Source organism: Castanea sativa, chromosome 3 (genome assembly GCF_040712315.1).
Source record: "Castanea sativa cultivar Marrone di Chiusa Pesio chromosome 3, ASM4071231v1".
Lineage (NCBI taxonomy): Eukaryota > Viridiplantae > Streptophyta > Magnoliopsida > Fagales > Fagaceae > Castanea > Castanea sativa.
The window spans coordinates 36,548,301-36,569,400 of NC_134015.1; the positions used below are offsets into that span (position 1 = coordinate 36,548,301).

The 21,100-nt window shown below is 33.1% G+C and overlaps 2 protein-coding genes across 2 annotated transcripts; both read right to left on the reverse strand.

Moving 5' to 3' along the window:
* Positions 1-371: 371 nt before the first annotated feature.
* LOC142629600 (uncharacterized) lies at positions 372-3,825 on the reverse strand. Its single transcript, XM_075803609.1, has 7 exons — positions 3,447-3,825; positions 2,568-2,739; positions 2,337-2,386; positions 1,866-2,166; positions 1,249-1,437; positions 975-1,157; positions 372-825 (listed from the first exon to the last, which is right to left on the reverse strand). The coding sequence occupies exons 1-7, from the start codon at positions 3,626-3,628 to the stop codon at positions 580-582; spliced, it is 1,323 nt and encodes a 440-aa protein (XP_075659724.1). The 5' UTR covers positions 3,629-3,825; the 3' UTR covers positions 372-579.
* Positions 3,826-8,991: 5,166 nt separating this feature from the next.
* On the reverse strand, positions 8,992-13,864 carry LOC142627322 (putative beta-1,4-xylosyltransferase IRX10). The gene is made up of 4 exons (XM_075801159.1): positions 13,444-13,864; positions 11,587-11,975; positions 10,597-10,838; positions 8,992-9,718 (listed from the first exon to the last, which is right to left on the reverse strand). Exons 1-4 carry the CDS (start codon positions 13,538-13,540, stop codon positions 9,205-9,207), a joined length of 1,242 nt encoding a protein of 413 aa, XP_075657274.1. The 5' UTR covers positions 13,541-13,864; the 3' UTR covers positions 8,992-9,204.
* Between the last annotated feature and the right edge of the window lie 7,236 nt (positions 13,865-21,100).

The window sequence follows — 21,100 nt, forward strand, 5'->3', positions numbered from 1 at the left end:
GCAATGAGCTAAAAAAAAAAAACGTAAAAATGCAAATGCAGCAGACAGTGAAACATACCCAAACGGAGCTTAATAATAGTTTACAAAGTAGACCGCAATCTTAGATACTGTTCAAGGATGCTTTGAAAGAATCAACAGGAGCAGGATTATTATGTCCTTAATGTAGTTTTAGAACACAATTAAACATTCAATAAGCTTAATTAAATAACACGTCCAAATCCTGTTGGTAGGTAAGCAAGCTAGGCTCTCTTGGGCAAATGCAGGAGTCACTGAATAAGATCCTCATTGTTCCTGGGCCACCTAATAGAAGTAACTTCTTGATTGAGGAAAGAAAAGAGAGATTATCAGCACCAGTGGCTTTCACAAAATACTTCCCCAAAACACTAGCACATTTTATAGATCGTTACTAATCTTTACAAATCAGAAAATGATGCAATCAAACCTCACATAGTACACGTACTCATACAAAATACAACCTTATCGTCTTATAGTGCATTCATCAACTACATTTACAGCAGGATTGAGCACCCCACAAGTTTTATTAACTTTGCATCGCCCCAAATAAGCAAACCATGACGCTCACAGGCTGATTAATTTAAGAGAGTTCGCCTTCTCTTGCAGGGTATCGAGCAGGCTGTCAAAACTTTTCTTAAAGGAATCCACACCTTCAAGTTCAAGCTGGATGCCAACATCACTCCAGTCAATGCCCAATTTTTCGAGTGCATTGTAAACGCCTTCAGCCTCAGATACATTTGAATCAATTGTCCTTGAAACAGCACCATGATCAATAAATGCTTGAAGAGCTTGGTCAGGCATGGTTGACACCTACACAAAGAAAAATGACAACAAACATGAGGAGGATGAGTTTTTAATTTAATAAAATTGAGTTTGAAAATCATGAACTTCCATTCTAATTTTCATCAAAGGCCATAAGCATATAATAAAATTGAGGTATGATAGATGTGTCAGCTCACCGTGTCAGGTCCAATGAGAGGAGCAACATATAAGGTGTCGGAGTAGGCAGGGTTCTTAACACTGGTTGAGGCCCACAGCAGCCTCTGCTTCTTGGCACCTTTTTTCACCAGAGCTTCCCATCTTGGACCAGAGAATTTCTTCTGGTAGAGCTTGTATGCCAAGGCTGCTTGAGCAACTGCAGCCTGAAAAGCAGTGATTAGCCATGACATTAGCAAATCTCTAAATTCTAGGTTTCTTCCCCCACAGGAAAAATAGAATTCACAATCTAGTTACCTTTCCTCGAAGATCAAGGGCCTCTGGGGTTCCAATCTTCTCAAGCTTCTTGTCAATGAGGGTATCTACTCGACTGACAAAGAAGGAAGCAACACTGGTTACTTTGGAGAGGTCATTTAAGCCAGAAGCTTCAAGACCATCCAAGTAAGCATCAATGACTGCTTCATATCTAGAAAGAGAGAATATGAGCTGTGCATACCCAACAGAAGGAGATGGTTAGAATGGTACCAAATGGAAATCAAATCAAAACTTAGAAAATTATGATACAAGTTCATAATGCTACCACTTTATCTGTCACATAACCAAAATAACAACATGCTGTAAATATTCCATTTTTCGTCATGCATAGAATAGCTTTGTCAATCAAGGAGATCATGCTATTCCTTACAAAGACTGCCTCACTTAGTAATGGCCAAATAAACCCAGTATACTACAATCACTTTGTAATCATAATCTATTACGAGTGATGGTCCAATAGTACACTATAGACATAGAGAAGTGAAGGAGAGAGCCAAATACAGTCCAAGATCACATAAAACAAAACTACCAAAGTCTACCAAATGCTGTAGAGTTTCTTTTAAACTAAGCATAGATGTGTAGAATGAACTACTACTTACTGTCACATTCACGCTTATGCCAAGTGAAATAACATCCTTAATAGAGGGAATGCATGCAGCTGTAGCAGGAATCTTGATGTAAACATTGCGCCGATCAACCACTTTATGGAGCCATTTTGCAGCATCTACAGTCCCTTTAGTCTCGTCTGCAAGTCTGGGGGAAACTTCAACAGAAACATAACCATCAGCAGCATTTGTTTGATCATAAATTGGCTCAAAAAGTTTGCATGCATCTTGAATGTCCTTCACCACAAGTTCCCAGTACGCAGCTTCAATGTCTTTTCCTGATTGAACAAGTTCCCTGCAGATTCAAGTAATAAAAGGTTGGATTTATAGCCACATAAAGTACCTGCTGGAATGAAAATAATCAAAGAAAAGCACATCTAATTTCTAGATATCCGAAGTAAGCAGCAACCAGCACACTGGTAAGAGTTATGCATACATCACGCCACACACACACACACACACTACCTGAATTGGTCATTGTAAGCATTTGAAGATGATATTGCTTTCTGGAAGATCTGCGATCATGTATATTAAAAAATTAGTTACATGGGATTGGAAGTGATAAATTAAAACTGCATAAAAAGCATCCTTAGATACAATTCTATAAGTATAACTGATCTTGATGGTTTCATCCCACCCGCCCTCCCCAAAGAAAAAAGAGCAAAGTTTTAATATTAATAATATGTGCATAATTACCGCTGGGTTGCTAGTAACACCTCTAACACCACTTGCAATTAGAGGAAGCAGATCTGTAACAGGCCGGCAGAGGTTATCATACCATGGACTCTGCCCTTCCTTCTCATAGAGATCATGAAGAACTGTTCTCTTCACTGGAGTTCCATTTCCATCAGCATGGGAACACTTGACACTATAAGAACAACTAATATATAAGAATCCAAAGTTTACAATTCAAGATTAGAAGGACTACCATGCAACAACCACAGATTACAAATACATCAAAAAAAAAATATATTATTGCAATCTAAGATTTCAAAAACTAACTAACATAATATAGAATTAATTTCAAAATATTATGAAACGCTGAGTATCAAGATTTCAATGATATCTAGTAATCAAGAACCATGAGCGCATACAGAATTAAGCCTTACAAATGATGCATTTTGAATGGTATAGATTATGCATCGTAAGCAGGTAATCATTCACAATTCTGTGAGAACTTGAAAGGAAATCAATTTTTATAAATTTTTTGAACCAGAAGACCAACCAGTCCACAAACAGAGTGCACGTTTAAAGTTTGAGAAATTAAACAAACAGATGGAGATTGATTGTCACTCTTAGTATGTCTAAAAAATGCCACCTTTTCCAGGAGAATAACAAAGAACCCTCTTTTGTTCTAACAGTAAATCAAAGATCTTAACTCATTTTCCCTTGAAAAAATGAATTGAAAAAAAAAAAGGGTGACTGTCAAATTGCAAAATATGCACAATATGATTGTAAATCAGATCATTACCATAATAAAAATTTCAAATCACAATTACCACAAAGAGATGCACAAAAAAGCCACGATAACAATATTACCAGCTAAGAAAATAACGAGTGAAAGAGAAAACATACACCAAAGGGCCCCTCAAAGCTGGGTTGCTCCTCACGGCTAATTTGGAAGATGAAACTTTGGCGTTGAAATCACTGCTCCTATAGAAACCAATCAAGATCTTAGGCTGTGCAGATCTGGGTTTCAACGTAGAGGATACAGAGGCGGCATGGCTCGGAGTTGAGAGCCTGGAAATAGTAGCCATGGGGGATCAAACGCAACACAGACACAGAGGGTAGGTGAAGGTGTGAGAGAGAGAGAGAGGGAGGTTTTTTGCGTGTTTATATATTACGCTATGATACAAACGATGATAGTGGACATGTACCTAGGACTATATATGGTTTTTTGCTTGTTTTGGTTGGTTCAAGTTTTACCCCCTTGTTTCTCAAAAAAAAAAAAAAAAGGTTTTACCCCTTGATCCGTGTCAGCAAAATCAGCTCTCTATTTGACCAAACGGGCAGGTGGAGATTGTGAGAGGTGGCTGTCAATGTAAATAAGGTAGGAACATTTGGTGAGTTTTGTTTTGTTTTCTTTGTGACTTTTTGTACATTTGTGACCCTCATCTCATTGCTGACCAGCCTGACCTCGTAATTCCTTTCTATTAAATTAGATAAATCTGCTAATTTTGCTACTTTATTATCTATTTATAGTCCCTTTTTAACTTTTAAATTTTCACATTTTTTTCTCAATTTTTTTTAAGGTTTAAGTATTTAGCACACTTTTAACAAAATTTTTTTAGCAAAAAGTTAAATAAATTATTTCCAAACAAACACATAGAGCCACTTTAAGAGCCGACTTAAGCATTGTGGGGCCTAAGATAGCTACTTTAAGTGGGGAGTATTCTTATATTTTAAATATTAATAAAACATTTATTTAACTTTTGACATATTTTTTTTCATTTAAAATATGTTTTTATAGATGAAAATTACAAACAACATTTGTGTCTAGGATATTATTGAATTCTACGCCAAAACTGAGAAAACTTAACGGTCATTGTCACTTCAAATAGAAATAATCTTCTTTTTCTAGTTTTTCTTTGATAAAAGAATTTTTATTTTTATTTATTGACTAATATTTGAAGCTTAATTAATACTCTTATTGGTATGTAGATATTTCTATTTGTTAAAATTTGGGGACCTTTTTTTTCATAGGAAGCTGTAGGATGTTCCTATTTGCTTCATACCTTTAGTCTGCCTTGGTCACTTCTCGTCACCAATTTTTTTTTATAGGACCCATCACCATTTTATTGGGTGTCAGTTAATATTTTGACAGGTTCACCATAATAAAAGACAAAAAATTATAATTACGTTGACAATTACTTCAAAAAGAAAATTATAATTTGAACTCAATATGTAATCCCTTCTATTTGCATTAAGATTTTATTACTTATATTTAGATATTAATATCCTCTTAAGAACTTGAAAGAAGATTTTAAGTTTTTAACATTAAAAAGGGAGAAAAAACTCTTGCACTTATGTGATAGGATAAGAACAAGTGTTGTTACTCTATATGAGGAGAAATTATAAGGTTCTCATAGTGGACTGGTGAGGATGTGAATGCATTAAATATATAAATTAACAATCTAGTTGAGGCAAATACATGATCTTGACAGGTGGAAAAATTAGGAACTAAAAACATTTAAAGGGGGGGGGGGGGGGGGAGGACAGAGAAAGAGAAATTATAGTAATTTTGGAAAATGAAACATTTTATCTCAACTTATAGTAATTTTATATTAGCTTTCATATACCAAAGGAAATGACTCATGTAAGAATTGTTTGTTTCGCATAAAAGTATATTCTTTTCTTTGAAAACCTAGCTTGTCCTTTAACCAAGCATGCCTCAATTTAATTATAAGAGAACTCTAACTACTTATAATAACTTTATATTACATTTTGAATCTCTAAAATTGAGGCATGCCTCACCAAGTTTTACAAGAGTGTAAAAATCTGAAGAGTTTATATCAGGGGCAGAAGAAGACACTATTTTTTGTTGGCTAAAAAGACGAAGACAGAATTGTACAAGAGTTCTTTGAAGAATGGATGTGACTATGCACGTAAGACCTAAAGTTGAAACTTAGAAAGAGAAAGAAAGTTTGTTCTGTTCTGTTTCTGTGTATTAATGTTAGGACGATTCTAATGGGACATGCATGCGTTCACAAGTTGTATATAACTATATATACCTAGCTGGCAGCTGGCAGCAGCCAGTAGGTAGGGTTTGAGTTCAACCCAATGACATTTTGATTTGGGTCAAAACTATCTAAAATTGAACGACCCATACAAGACCCATGACGGGGTTGGTTGATCCTAAAGTACCTCTTGGTTTTTTTTAACATTAAAAGTAGATTGTTTGAATTTTTTTGTTGGAACGATTGATTGATTAATTAGTAACATGAAAAGTCATAAAAATATCAACAATTAAAGCTACTTGCAACTATTAAAAGTCAAAATAACTTCAACAAATTATATCCAAATTCAAGTCACAAGATTAACACAACTTATTACTCTCAATTAGAGGAGAAGTCTTTCCTAAAAAAAATTAGAGGAGAAATATCACGTTTAGAGAAAATTGACCTCCATAGTATTTTAATATATATACACACACATATATGCAACTACAAAAGCACCAAAATCAACAAAAAAAAAAAAAAAAAGTCATCCTATCAAGGTTATGTTAGTCAAGGGAAATATGGGAGTGATTTGTTTAACCTGGAGTCTGTTAGTCCACAATAAAATTCAAACTATTAACCATGTTAAGTCAAGGTTGGCCATTGGGGTTGAATGTCAGTTTGACTAAAGTTTTGAATCGAAGAAGTGTCATTTCCTTAAATCTCAAGTGAAAAGTCAAACTTTTTAAGAAAATATCATTTATTGTCTTGTCTATCTTATAAAAATATACAAATTCACAAAACTGTCCTTAAATAAATTTATCAGCTTAAAAAAAAAAGTTATTTTTAATGAGGCAACTAAAAAGGTGCCCTAATTAGATTGATTTTTTAAATATTTGTTAGTTTTCTTTTCAAATAGTTTTGAAAATAAAGTAGGAGTATAATAAGAATATTAGTAAATTAATTGATTTTATTTTTAGAAATAGGACAACATTTTGGGACATCCCAAAATGGAATAGAGGACAAACAAACTGGGACGGAGAGAGTAATAAATAGCAATAAAATATATATTGAACTTATTGATATGTTTGGATCCCCTTTTAATGAACTAAGTTCAAGTTGACCCATTTTTTACCTTGAGTTCAAATTCTCCAAGACAACAACATGACATTAGTTTGGTTGAAAGACTATTGTTGCCCACCACCACATAAAAATTTAGAGAAATTAAGTTAGGCATTGGGTTATGGTTCAACCTACTTGAGGGAGTGCCTGTAAATCCCTGTAATATCCCATACTTAGTGGCTTCATGTAGGCCCTTCAAAAAGAAAATAAAGTTTACAATAATCATGCCCATATAAAATTACAATGAATACTTAACCCTCCTCCCCAAAAAATAAAAATAAAAAATAAAAGTCTCTCAAGATGCTAAGATAATATGCATAATTAAAAGAAAATTTCTATTCTTTTTAACTTGAAAAAACAATTTCTATCTTCAGCCGACTTCATACTTTTTTATGAATGAACATACACAACTGAATACTTCAACATATGAAGCCTTGGGTTTGATGCAGATGTGAAAATATCCTTTTTCTTTTTTATTGTTTAAAAAATTTATAGTTACAGAATATTTTGTTTTTGATAGATTTGAAACCTATGACATTTATTTTAGGTTCTTTATTTGATGACAAAATAATTTATCAATAGAAATAATAAAAAATCACACACACACACACATTTATATATTGTGGTTGAAATCAGCTATATATTTGCAAAAGGGAAGTTTGAATTGGATGTTAATTATGAGTATTGTTCTAAGCACCAGCTTAATTTGCCACATATCTGTGCGGTTTAAAGAGCAGCACAAATGTGTTAAGTGTCCCTCGTGGTAGATTCACTCAATTGAAAATGTTTAGAATGTTCAGATCTCTAATAATAATATAAGCTTTTCCATAAATAGGATAATGTAGAGTGTTGAGATTGTGCCAGTGCCAATGGATTGGGGGGCATAAGCATATATGCAATGCAAGTCTAAGTCTTGTTCTAACTTGAAAAATATGTACTCTGGACCTTCAGGTACACCCATCCATCTTCCATCATAATTGGGTCCCGGTCCTGCAATCATTGAAAGTTCGGAAAAGAAGCACGGTTGGAGTGGTTGGGGCCGCTGCCGCATTCGTTAATATTGTTACTAGTAATTAATAATTTAATTTAATAATAATATAAACACGGATTGAAGCTTAGCTAATGGTCTATAAGAGTTAATCTGACAACATTTTTGGTCAGAACAAACAGCCCTCTTGCTTAAAAAAAACCTCAGCACCGCAGACGCAGGCGCAGGGTAGTGCTTGGATCTAAGTTCTGTATACAAATAAATTTATTCTCAGAACATGGAACATTGCTAAGATCTTAGCAACCTTTTGCTTTGGCAAGAATATGAATATTATTTTTTACTTTTTGTTTGCTACAATAATAATAAGATTTTAAACAATAATAATAATAATAATAATAAGATTTTAAAGGGATTAGCCCCGCAATTGAACACTTTGGGCTTGGGCAGAGTTAAAAATAGTAAATACCACTTGAGCCTATAGTTTCGGGGTGAACATTAACCTTTTTTACTTCTTTTTTTTTTTTTAAATAAAGAATAAGAATACATGAACTTGTTGTACTTATTGAAAATATACCATGAATAACATATATTAGGATGTAGGATTTGAGCCATGGACATAAAATATCACAAAGAATATTATTACTCTTTTTTAATTTTTATTTATTTATTATTTATTTTTTAATTTTTTTTTTTACGAAAGATATTATTACTTGAACTATCACTTGAACCATTTGGGCTATTTAATATAGAAAATTAACACGAAAAATAGAAATTTACTCTATAAAATTTTTTTTTGGGCTAATCTATAAAATTATTATTATAAAATCATGTAAAAAGTCAAATGGCCAAATTAAGATTGTATGAAAAACTGCCAGTTTTGACCTATCCAAATCAATATGTTAAGTTACTTGACCCCATTATTCCGACCCTAGTTATCTGATCAACATGTCAGGTTGCTTCTTCTCAAAGAAAAAAAAAAAAAAAAAGAGCCAGGTTTCTTGACCCCATTAAGTCGACCCTTGTGATAACTTAAGGGACAGCCATCTTAAGTAGCTGCATGCAACTTCGACAGAGTAAAGGATCATAAGAACAAAATTTATAGCAATTAGAAAATGATTTGGCTCTTGCAAAATATAATTTGTCAGTGTTTGCCATTGCAAACTTGTTGCATCAACATCCCCCTCCATTTGTTTTGTTGGAAATATAGAGGATTGCGTACCAAAAGTCACATGACACTGATGAGGCAACAGAGGTTAAAAAGTTTTGACCATCAATGAGTCTTTTTTTTTTGGCTAACATCTACGAGTCATTTAACTTATCAAGAAATTAGTCCACCAATCTTTAATAACAGTACTTGAAACCAAAATGCAAAATTTTGAATTAGCTGCTGGACATGGCAAAATACACATTACCTTCAGGAATTTCCAGAAAGTACCATTTTTACAAAATTACAGTACCCAAAAAGGGAAAAATTACATTTCTGGTATAGGCCAACACTTTTCTCAATTTGATACAGCACAGGACTCTTAAGAATCAGTGAACATAATACAATGCTAAACCACTTCTATTACCAAGGTTTCAAGTCCCCTACAGGTCCAGCAGTCCAATTCAAAAGCTTTTCACCAGACTTTAAGTAGATGTTCTTTTTATGTGGCAACTTGCGAGCCAGTCCATTCAGTATCTGATGGAAAGCGTCTCCAGGTTGTGTAGGTTGTGGGAACATCATTGCCGATTTCATTGAAGGATTTGCAAGCAATCTCTGTTTCCTTAGAATCACTTCTGGTGGTATAGATGTAAGAATTGTATCCAGGTTAGGGACATCTTCTTCTGCCACAAACACTCCAATTTCTTCCCATGGGATCGCATCAGCGAAGGGTAAAACAATATCGTCCGCTATAATAATAGGAATACAACCAAATACCACTGCTTCAACAAGTCTAGGACTCCATGGAGCCCATCCCAGAGGGCACAAACAAAATATAGCTCTTTGCATGTCTTCATAATAGGTGGTTGGATGGTCAGTTGAGATGTCAAAAAGTGCATTGTCTTTAAAATTCTCCCAAACTGCTGCCCTTGCACCTCTGCAGTTAAACGAAAGCGTCAGGAAATGATTGACCCAAAAACTTCAGAGATGCTACATAAGGTTATCACATTTGAGATTAAGGCTGAACCCAAATCCAAATTAGGACACCATGTCTTCTTATAGCATTTAAAAAAAACAAAAAAAAAAACCATTACAACCCTAGACCTAGGCTTGAGCTAGACTTAATATAATAATGGAGTTTTAATATAAGGTTATCTAAACTTTTATCCCATTTTCTCCCAATCCCCCCATTTATAGAGGGAATCAGTTTTGGCATTTTAAGGGAAGGGAATGGAATTTGCATTCCTTCCGGGTTGTAAATGAATTGACCTATTTATGAACAACTTAGCCTCGGCTTGGGAAAAAGCTTGTTTATGTTCATTTATTTAGCAAACAAATAGTAAATAAAAATAAATATTATAATATATCACTTAAAAATAATATATATAAATTACTACATTAAAAAAAAAACAATTATGATGGCAATACATAAAAATACAATTTTACATTATATTACAATATTATAATAATATATTTCTCTCAAAAATATTATAATAATATAATATCAACATAATTAAAATGTTTATTTGGTTAAGAAAATTATTTTCTTCTCAAATTGCCGGTAATAATATAATAATATTAAAAAATTTAATTTATATAAGGAGGGCATAATGGTAATGTTGTCATAGACAGATTCTTTCCATTCCTTATATTACTGCAAAACAAGATCACTTTAAATTTCATTCCCTTTTTATTCTAATAATCCATTCCTTTGTGAACTCTTAAAAGGACATCTCACATATTTGTTGTATGCCTGACCAAAGTTTTCAGACCCAATTGTGACAAACTACTTGTAAAAGTTCAGTATGAGCATACCTAGCATAATAACCACCTTCGGGGTCATTGTTAACATCATAGAACAAGCCACGGAAGTAGACAAAGATGGACCGTGGGGTCTCTAGGGGAATCAAGTGTGCTTGCATTTTCTGAGGGGGAGCGTATGGAGGAATAGTGATTGAACCCTCATTTAGGCACACGTGATTCCGTTGTCCAAAAGTCTGAACCAATGTAGCACGCTGGAGTAATGGAAGAATGCCCCGTTCAATAGCTTTCTCTTCCTACACAGTACAAACCAGAAGTGAACCTTACATTAATCATGATCAGTATGTGCAATCCTGCAATTTAAGATGATTTTGCATGCAAATAACAGCAGTGTACCCTGCAAGGGGAGTGGGAGGAGTCATGGCCTTAAATATAAGAACAGGTGTGTTTTGATTGTTATGTTACAACAATAATCTTGCATACCCACTGCAAAACCTGATATCATGTTACCAAAGCCATACTAGCCCCAACAAGAGCAAGGGTAGACCCAGCTATGGTCATGGCATAATGAGTTGAAAGCTACTTAGATAATTTGAAATATGCAATAACTGATCTATTCTTAAATGAGTATAAATATGACCAGTCTCTTCCTCTCTAAAATGAGTATTGTAGGTTTCCTCACCCTTCATTTCACCTTTCTAATTCATAATTCAAAGAAAAACATTTCAATGTTTCACTTAGAAGGCCAAGGGATATCCAGACACCTTCCTTTCTGTGAAATGAAAAAGAGGCTACAAGATTGATGACCTAATGGAAGTGGAAGATTGATGCCAAAGCTGACATGACATAACCTAAGCTACAGTACTAAGAAAATAAGTTGAATATTAATCCAATCAAATAATTTTGCATAATTTCTCACTTGACCAACTCAACAAGACTTATCTATCTTCCACGTCTATTATGAACCTGGAGAGGATTCCCAACAAAGATAGCAACCTTATATCCAGCCACAACGTTGGTCCATTCAAATAAAAAGTTTCTAACCTGATAATGAAAGCAGGCTCCAAAGTCATGGGGCACAACAAAGAAGTGATCAGCCCCTTCTGTACGATTCCAATAAGGCCACTTAGAAGAGATGAGCTGTATTGCACTTCTCATCATCCGTGGAGACTTGAAGGGCAATGGCAAGCCAGTTGGTGTAAGGTCACAAGTGATGTATATCGGGGTATAAAACCAATCCGCTTCTTCAGGGTTGAGGGTTCGAACAGGACTGGATAAGAGGAACCTATGCATATAGATCTCAGCGGCAAACATATGATTCAGACATCTTGGGTCCTTCTGAAGAAGCTTCTTGTTGTATTTGCTTGGAAGCTCATATACATAAACTTTCAACCTTCCTGTTGGATCATCATCCAAGACGTCACCAGCACTTCCTGCATCATTAAGACCAACCAAAGCTAAGATTCATGCTTCAAAGTCCAACTGAGTCAACCTGCTCTACTAAATTTAGACTTATTCTTTTGGATGCTTCACCGAAATAAGCTCAAATCATGATTTGCCAGTCATTCTACAATCAAGACTAACAGAAAAGAAGCTATGTATGCCTACAATATAAATTTTCAAAAGTTTCAGTTTTTGGGTTTATCAAGCAACATGGTCAGTGTGCTGGAGCATGAAATTGATCAAATTAAAGTTGGCACGCCCTTATAAACAGTGTCCAGCAGCTAGAGATCAAATAAAATCTCTTTATCTTTTTTTTTTTTTTAAATATTTATCAGTCCAGTGCAAGCATTTTAGAAGTGGTTCACAAGTTGAGTCAATAAATCAGTTTGATCTAAGACTTTGGACGACAATGTGAAGACACAATTGTTTGTTAATGAGTTCAGAAAAAAAAAAAATGTTGGGATAACAAACTTTTTCTTAGAAATCTGCTTTGAAGGAAAGTCAAACATATCACATCCCAAATAATTATTCTCAATCTTAACTAATACCATGAGCTATATGATGAGCATGTGTGAAAACATGATGTTCTTCTAACTCAGTGAAGCCAGAAAGTACTATATGATCTGCCTATCACTAATATGCACTTCTGCTAATCACCTTGGTCCAAATCACCTTCTGCCAACAGCAGAGTGAAGTCCAATGTGTATAATCATGACACGTGTGCTTGATATGAAGCAAAAATCTTGTACATGACATTCATTCTTAACCAGATTCTCAAGACTTTTGATGAGTAAAAAAATGGTAATAAATATAAAAACCACACTCAGAAATGTTTAAGAATGAAAGCTATTGAAAACCATTTTAAGGCAACGTGCTTGTCTAATTCAATTTTCCCCAAGAATCAAAGGTCTAGTTTCCGTCAATAATATCTAATCTTTAATAACTGAAACTGAAAAAAAAAAAAAAAAAAAAAAAAAAAAAAAAAAAAAAAAATATATATATATATATATATATATATATATATACACACAATCATACTGGTACGAACAATCATATTCAAGCTGAAATACCAGTTCCATTTGGAAGGAAAAGATATTCCATAACCCCATAAATCTCACTGATGATTAAACAGTAACCCCAACGATATATCACTAACTAGTGTCGAACTAACACATCGCCAATGCAATCAATCATACATACATCCCATTTCGAACGTTACATATTACAAATGCCAAAATCCCAGTAAAGCAGAAGTAAAAAATTACCAATTGTCAACACTTGAACCTATAGTAGAAACATAGAAACAACAAAACGCCCGGACCAAATTGCCAAAAATCCATGTCACTGGCAAAAAAGTTCAATGGACAACATAGACAGCCAATGCATAAATTGAGCACATGAGAACAGCTTAGAATTCCACTTAAATCAATCGAGAAAACTTCAAACAAGTAAAATCACCTGAAATTCGCTCGGTACGCGCAGTCTGGTCAGCATTAATCCCACAAACAAGACCACAAACGATAAGGACAAGAAAAACCCATATGCAAATCCTCATTTTGCTAACTGCTATGCAACTCTGAGACCAGAAATGGAGAAAAATGGAAATGGGTCTTGTGGGTTTTTGTCTCAAAGAGAAGGAAAAGGGTGTATAAATGAAGGAAGAGTATATGGTTGGAATGTCGTATGGGTGGTAGTTGAGGAGGTTTCTTAGAGTTTAGACTTATGAGACTGAATAAAAAATGGAAGTTTACAGGTAGGGATTGATAGGGAATACAGAGTGGAATTGCTTGAAGAAACAGAGAAGGTGCATTTTCGTGATGAAATTGCAGCAAACATGTACATATCTATGGGGGTTACTGAAAGCTGAGTTTGTTTTGCCGGTTTGATAACAAGTCCATCTCATGGGCTGATAAACAAGTCAAGCCGTTCTGTCTGGAATTTTATTAAAAAGAAAAATAAATATTAAAAACATGGAACTTTTATTACTTTAGCAATAGAACTATAGAAGGCTAGATTAAAAAAATAAAAATGAAGATGAATTAAATATTGGGTTAGTTAGGTCAATTGTTAATAAATTATTTTAAAATAAATTTTAATACCACTTTTTTAAAAAATATAAAAAATTGTCAAAAAATTAATTATTTTTTACTTTCCTCATAAATTTTTTTACAAATATTTTATGAACCAATATTCTTAGAGTATCAGTCAACTTTTTCCAAGCAGGTTTGAGCCTCTCTTTTTTAACCTATTAGGTGACAATTAATAAGATCAGCTATGTGTATTTTTTTTTTGTTGAAAACATCAGCTATGTGTATTATATAAACAATTAACAAAACTCAAATTACACATAAATAGTTTCTTTAATTGTTGTATCAGCAAACCTTTTTCCTTTCTATTTTTATGAAAGCGAGCATTATAGAGGATTCAGATAAAAATCTATTTAAAGGTATTCTACTGACTTATTTTGGAAAGGGTAAAAATGAACTTAAAAGGTAATGATTTTCATTCATTTCCTTTATACTAAACTTCCAAATAAAAAACGTTTTCAAATTAAAAAGAGGGGGGGGGGGGGTGGGGGTATTAGGGGTGTGCATAAAACCGATGAACCGAAAAATCCAGCCGAAACCGACCGAACCGTTGCAAAAATTTCGGTTTGGTTTCAGTTCGGTTTGGTTTCGATTTTTAGTTTTAATACACCGAACCGACCGAAACCAAACGGAACATATTATAATATATTTTATATAAAATATATAATATATAATACCTATACTTATTTGGGCCTGCCATTGACCTTTTCATTTTTTTTTAAACCATTTGGGCCTTTCATTTTTTTCTTTTATATGATCTGGCCCTTTTTTTTTTTTTTTTTTTTTTTTTTTTTATAGAATCTAGCCCTTTCTTGTTTGATAGGAATCATCAATGAATTATAGGAATAGATCCGGCCCTTTTCCCTTTTCCATGTATTCATTTTATTTTTAGAATAAGTATAATTAAACTAATTACTAATTAGATATCTAATTAACCTAATTAAACTTAATCTAATTTAAGTATAAAAACAAAAGTTAAAAACCCTACCCACAGCCCATTTTCATTCTCAGTTCTCACAGCCTCCACTCTTCAAGTTCACTGTTCAGCCTTCCTCTTCTCTCACCACTCCACATGCCGCCTCCACTCATCGGCCTTACTACGCCGGCCTCCACACGCCGGCCTTTCTACGCCGGTTTGTTTATATCAAAGAAACTTTGGTGTCAATTCGTTTTTTTTTTTTTTTTTTTTTGCTGTATTGAATTTCTAATTGTTAAAAAAGATCGAAGCTTTATTGTTTTTTTAGATTGAATTGGTATGTGGAATCCGATTATGTTTCTGGGTTTTGTTTGTTTTTTAAAAAGATTGGATCTTAGATCGGATCTTAGCGTATATGCTTGTATTCTAGGTGCAATTAGATCGGTTTAGATGATTGTAGAAGCTAAAATAATAGTGGGTTTTGAATTTGTGATTGTCCCATGTGCTTGGTTGTTTATATTGTGGGTTTGTTTATTTTTTCAATTTCCTCTCTTTTTTATATTCTGGATTTTTTTTCTTTGTTTGCTTTTTTAGAAAATAAATGATAAGGAAACCGAAAAAAACCACCGAAACCGAAATCTAACCAAAACCGATTGATTTCCAATTACTTCGGTCGATTTCGGTTGAGGATTTCACCCACCGAAAATTTCGGTTTCGGTTGGCCATCACTTAGAAAACCGACCAAAACCGAACCGACACACCCCTAGGGGGAATACTTAACAATTCTTTTATGAACAAAGTTACAATTTTTTTTTTCTTTTTTTAAGAAGCCAACAAGTTACAAATCTAGTTGTAGCCTAAACTTGCAATTTTACTCAATATATTTATATTGGATGTAAATTTTGACAAATTACTATTGGATTACATTTTCTTCTTAAATCCTTCATACTTGTAAAATTTTCAGAAGATAAAAAATTAATAGTTAGATAATTTCAAATTTTTGTGGTCTAAAATTATGCATAAACAATAAGTTAATGGATCAAACAGTAAATAACATTTGATTGACACGAAATTTGATACGTGCATTATGAACATAAAGAATATGCAATTTAACGATTTAGATTTTTAAAATATATAACAGTGTTAATTTTTTGAGTGAGATACATAGCCTTAGGCTACAATTATGTTTGTAGCCAAACTTTGTCTTTATTTTATTTTCATTCTATTCCCTTATTTTTGGACTTAGCAAGTGGGTTCAGGTCAAGTTAATCAGGTTCGGTTCAAACTTCAAAAATGGGTCATCCTAAATGAGCAAGCAAATTGGGTTACTAGTCAACCTATATTTTTCACATGCAAATAAAAAAAATGAACAAAAAATATTAAATAAAAAAACTAAAAAATAAAATTTAAATAATACAAAGATTCTTAATTTTATATAGTTCAAAGTTCACTAATAATATCATCTCCATAAAAGTTAGGTGATTTGCTGTTAAGTTCTCAAAAATGACATGGTTTTGGGTTTAAAAATTTTTTTACATTAAAAAAAAATCCATAAATTTAACATATAAAGGGGGAAAAAGGAACAATAAGTGCCCATAAACTCTATTGGGATTCTAGGGCAACAACGGTGCATTCATTCAGCTCTCATCCTCTCAAATACTAACTTTGTTCTACTTGATGATGGTGAAAGAGATGCTGGTTCACTTATAGCAGATGAGAGTGAGATTGACAATGAAAAAGAACTTATAAGTTTTATTATAGAAAAATTTGTGAAAAATACACACTATTCCTTCTTTTTAATAACCGATCATAACCACTATCTACATTCCACGAAATTGTACTCCACAAATAAGGGCTAATAAAGAGACCTGCAATTTCATAGCAAGACATCATGTTTCCCTATGGAAAAAAAATTTATTTGCATAGGCAAAAATAAAGATATCAAATTTCTATAAGGATTTAACTTTTCTATTGATTCTTGCAGATTGGATCAAAAACAATTCTTAAATGAGGTATTTAACTCCAGGGATGAATCGAAAAAGAAATATTTGTTGGCTCTACCTCCTTTTTTTTATGAAGGGAATGAATCCTTTTATGAAGGATTAGAGAAAAATGGGTCCAGTCCTCCAGCAAGAATGATTTGGAAGATCTAGCAGGGCTACTAGAGCTTGGGTCTCTTTCTTAGGTGGGGCATCGAGTACATGTATCTTTACCAATTTAGACCAATGCTCTGAGTCTTTTAGCACATAAGTTGAAACTATTTCTATAAAAAAAAAAAAAAAGAAGTTTCAATCTAAGCTACTTAATACTATCAAAATTTTTATTATAAATTTAATTTAATTTGAATCTGGTTGCCCGTGTATTGTGGTCATTTGGTGGCTACTATTTGATTCAACATAGTCATGACCTTGACGTCATGTTATATTTACAAGGTTTCAAATTTTGGAGTGATTTGCTAGCTTATATGGTTAGTTTAAAAAACGAGTCGGGTCACGAGTCAAGGGTCAACTCATTTTTATCCCAAATCTCTCGAATTCAAGGTTAGGTATTTTTCTTTGAGTTTGAGTTGGGTTATCAAGTCAAGTCTAATTTTTCCAGTCTACTTATATCTTCCTCCCAAACCACCTCTCTCTCTCTCTCTCTCTCTCTCTCTCTCTTTTTTTTTTTTTTTTTTTTTCAAGTAAATATTTTCAAAATTGTTTACATTTTAGTTCTTTTAATGTTATGTAACGAAGTTGTTGTGACTTGTGACTATTTACCAAAGAAGTCAATACCATACCAGAGACTATACCAGTTTGGCTATCAGTACGATATATTTTGGATACCGGTTAATTCTGATGTACTGTTTTGGGTTTATCGCTATTTTATATATTTAATACACACACACACACACACACACACAAAATCTCTATTTACACACACATACACACACAGACTCTCCAGCTTTTAGTCTCATAAATACCTTCCATTTCAACTATTGTATACTGATTGATACAATAACCTAAAGATCAACTGGAGATTAGAATCAATGCAGGTAAAATAGTTAAAAAAATATAGAAAATGGAACTCTTAATTCAAACACCAAATCCAAATTAGGTAAAAGAATTGGAGAGACCAAAGGTTAGGTGAAATAATGAAATTATCCACAATTACAAAAAAAAAAAAACACAGCATTTTGTGTTTCGGTCCGGTACAGCCGAAATTCGCCGGTACGACCAGTATTTTTTTCGGTATGAAATAGGAGTGTATTTGTACCGGTGCACTGGCTAGTACGGGCTGATACAGGCCAGTACGGTATGATATCAGTAACACTGCTATTTACAATAACAATTATTGGTTGTTGACCCTCCTTTATTCGGAGAATTAACAATCATATGTCAAATTAACAAATTTGTAAGCTTTAGATTGGAACCCTATACTTACTTATATGACTTTAATCCTAAACTTGGACGGGGAACATGAGCATGAAAGAAGAGGATATGAGTATATCACATTCAATTGCAACCATTAATCCTACGATTCCTACAATATGAACAGGCGAACAGATTGTCCTATAACAAAGCACCAACTAACACTACAACAAAATGTATTTTCAGTGACGAAAAAATTCGTCACTAAAATTTCAATATTTCGTCACTAAAAACTTTTAGTGACGAAATTGGACTTTTAGTGACGAAATTCATTTCGTCGCTGAAACCCCGTCACTAAAAGTCCTGGTGATGAAAAATTTCGTCACTAAAAGTCCGATTTAATTTTTTTTTTTTTTAACTTTTAGAGACGAAAACGTTTCGTCACTAAATGTTTTCCTCACTAAAAACATCATTCAGTGACAAAAATATTTCGTCACTAAAAACACTTTAGTTTATTAAATCATATTTAGTGACGAATAATGTCGTCACTAAAACTATTTATTGGGTACATATAGTGACGAAAAAGTTCGTCACTAAAACTATTTTTAAGAAAATCCATGCACATATAGTGATGAAAATTTTCGTCACTAAAACCATTTCTTACAAAATTTTATTACATTTAGTGACGAAATATTTCGTCACTAAAACTTATTTTCTGTTTTTATTTTTTTCATGGTTTTGATATTAACCTGTAACCTGTTTTTACATTACTAAAACCTCACGTTTGAATAATACATTTATTTCAGCAACGCATTTATAAAAAAAGATCCATACATTCCACAAGTAAAAAATAAAACAAGTATCTAATTCAAATTCCTTCCATACAATAATTGTTTTCAACATATACAATAACTCAAGATGTTTTATAACAATACAAAAAGTGTAGCATAATATAATTAGAACTAACGGAAGATGTCCTCATATGTCTTCAAGTAATGCCAAAAGTAAATCTTCTTAAAACTACCAATAAGAAATCTGCACAAATATAAAACCAATACTACATTAAAATCATAAAGTAAAAACATTAATTATATTAGAAGAAACATTTCTAACAATACATTAAGAGTAGTCATACCATGTAATATGGATCAATTGCTAAAAGAAAGTACTAACCAAAACATGTTTTAACTTGAAGTTGAACCACCCCCATAGGTAAGAGCGTCATCATAACCATTCCTCCTTAAAAAATTAAGAATATTCTTTTGGACCTCTTCTTGCTTAGCTCGTGCCTCTTGGTCCCTAGCTCGCTCCTCTTGGTCCTTAGCTCTTGCCTCTTTGAGCTCAATGATCTCATTTTCTAACCGTTGAATATACTCCACCGAGGAATTAGATGAGGCGGTGGTTACTAGAGAAGAAGAAGGTCTCATGCCAAGTCCTTTTACAACACCGGACTTCTTCTTAAAAACCAAATTTGAGATCTCCTCTTGTGTAAGGGGAATTGCATTAGGATCTTGACAATGATCATCTTGCACTTTGAGAATATTTTCCTATCATTTGAAAAGGAGAAAGAAACAAACAATCACAACATTAATAATACATATGTTATAACTTTACAAACATGATAGACATGGAATGATAAGAATGGAATGATATACATACATATGTAGCTTCATCCTCATAGTGTATCCACATATTTGTATTTGGATTGAAATGAACATCTTTGAAGATTTTTGCCAATTCAGGTACTTGACCATTATTACTATTTGTCTGATTAATTAACATTCAAGTGTTAGATAGTTATACTTATTAATCACAACATGTAATATACTAAAGTTTAAGAAAAATGAAAAAATAGCACCTCCTCATCAACCCTAACAGCAAGTGCCTTCGTCCCGCATCTATGTTTGCCTGAAGTTTTCTTCCTATTTTCAGAGTTCTTTATTGATTTTTCCTAATAAACAACATTCAAGATATCTATTAGATCATGAATAAAATAGTATACATTTACTTTATCTAAGTATTAATCTAATTAGTTTACAACAGAACATAGTAAACATTGGATAATAATAATATATGCATAAATAATTTACCAGCCAATCCTTATTGGTCCATCTCTCATCAATAAGTTTAGTCCACAGCTCAAGTTTGGCATTCTTTGGCGGGTGGCTTCTTGCATAGTCAGCACCATGAGATTGTACGAGCTTTTTATAAGCTTGATGCAACTTGTAGGAGCTGGAACTCAATAATCTTCCACATTTTGTATTTAATGTTTTCGTTACCAAGTTGGAATCCCCTTGTAGCTTAAACTGATCCTGTAAAATGAAGTTTATATATATTATTAAAATACTATTATATGAATTTAATATGCTTAGTGACAACAAAGACAAGTTAGACGTTATCAATGTAAATTTACCGCGATATTTTGAAGCACCACATCTCTAGTAGCAGCGTCAACATTTTTCCAATTTTTCACGTTGTAACTAGACAAATTACTTCGCACTTGTAGGCCAATTTGATTAACAAGCTTGCACGCATTCTTCCCAATAGGAGCATCATATTCTGCAGCTATACGTACTGGTAACTTACCATTTTTTTCAACAAGTGCCCGTACTGCTATACCACGTGTTGTTCCACGGGTATTTCTGCTAGTAGATCCTATTTAAACATTATTAATGTTAAAAAATTATACATTCCATGTATATTATAACTAAATTAAGTGAAGTATAATCTCAATAGTAAAAACAGGATGCAGTTATAATTAA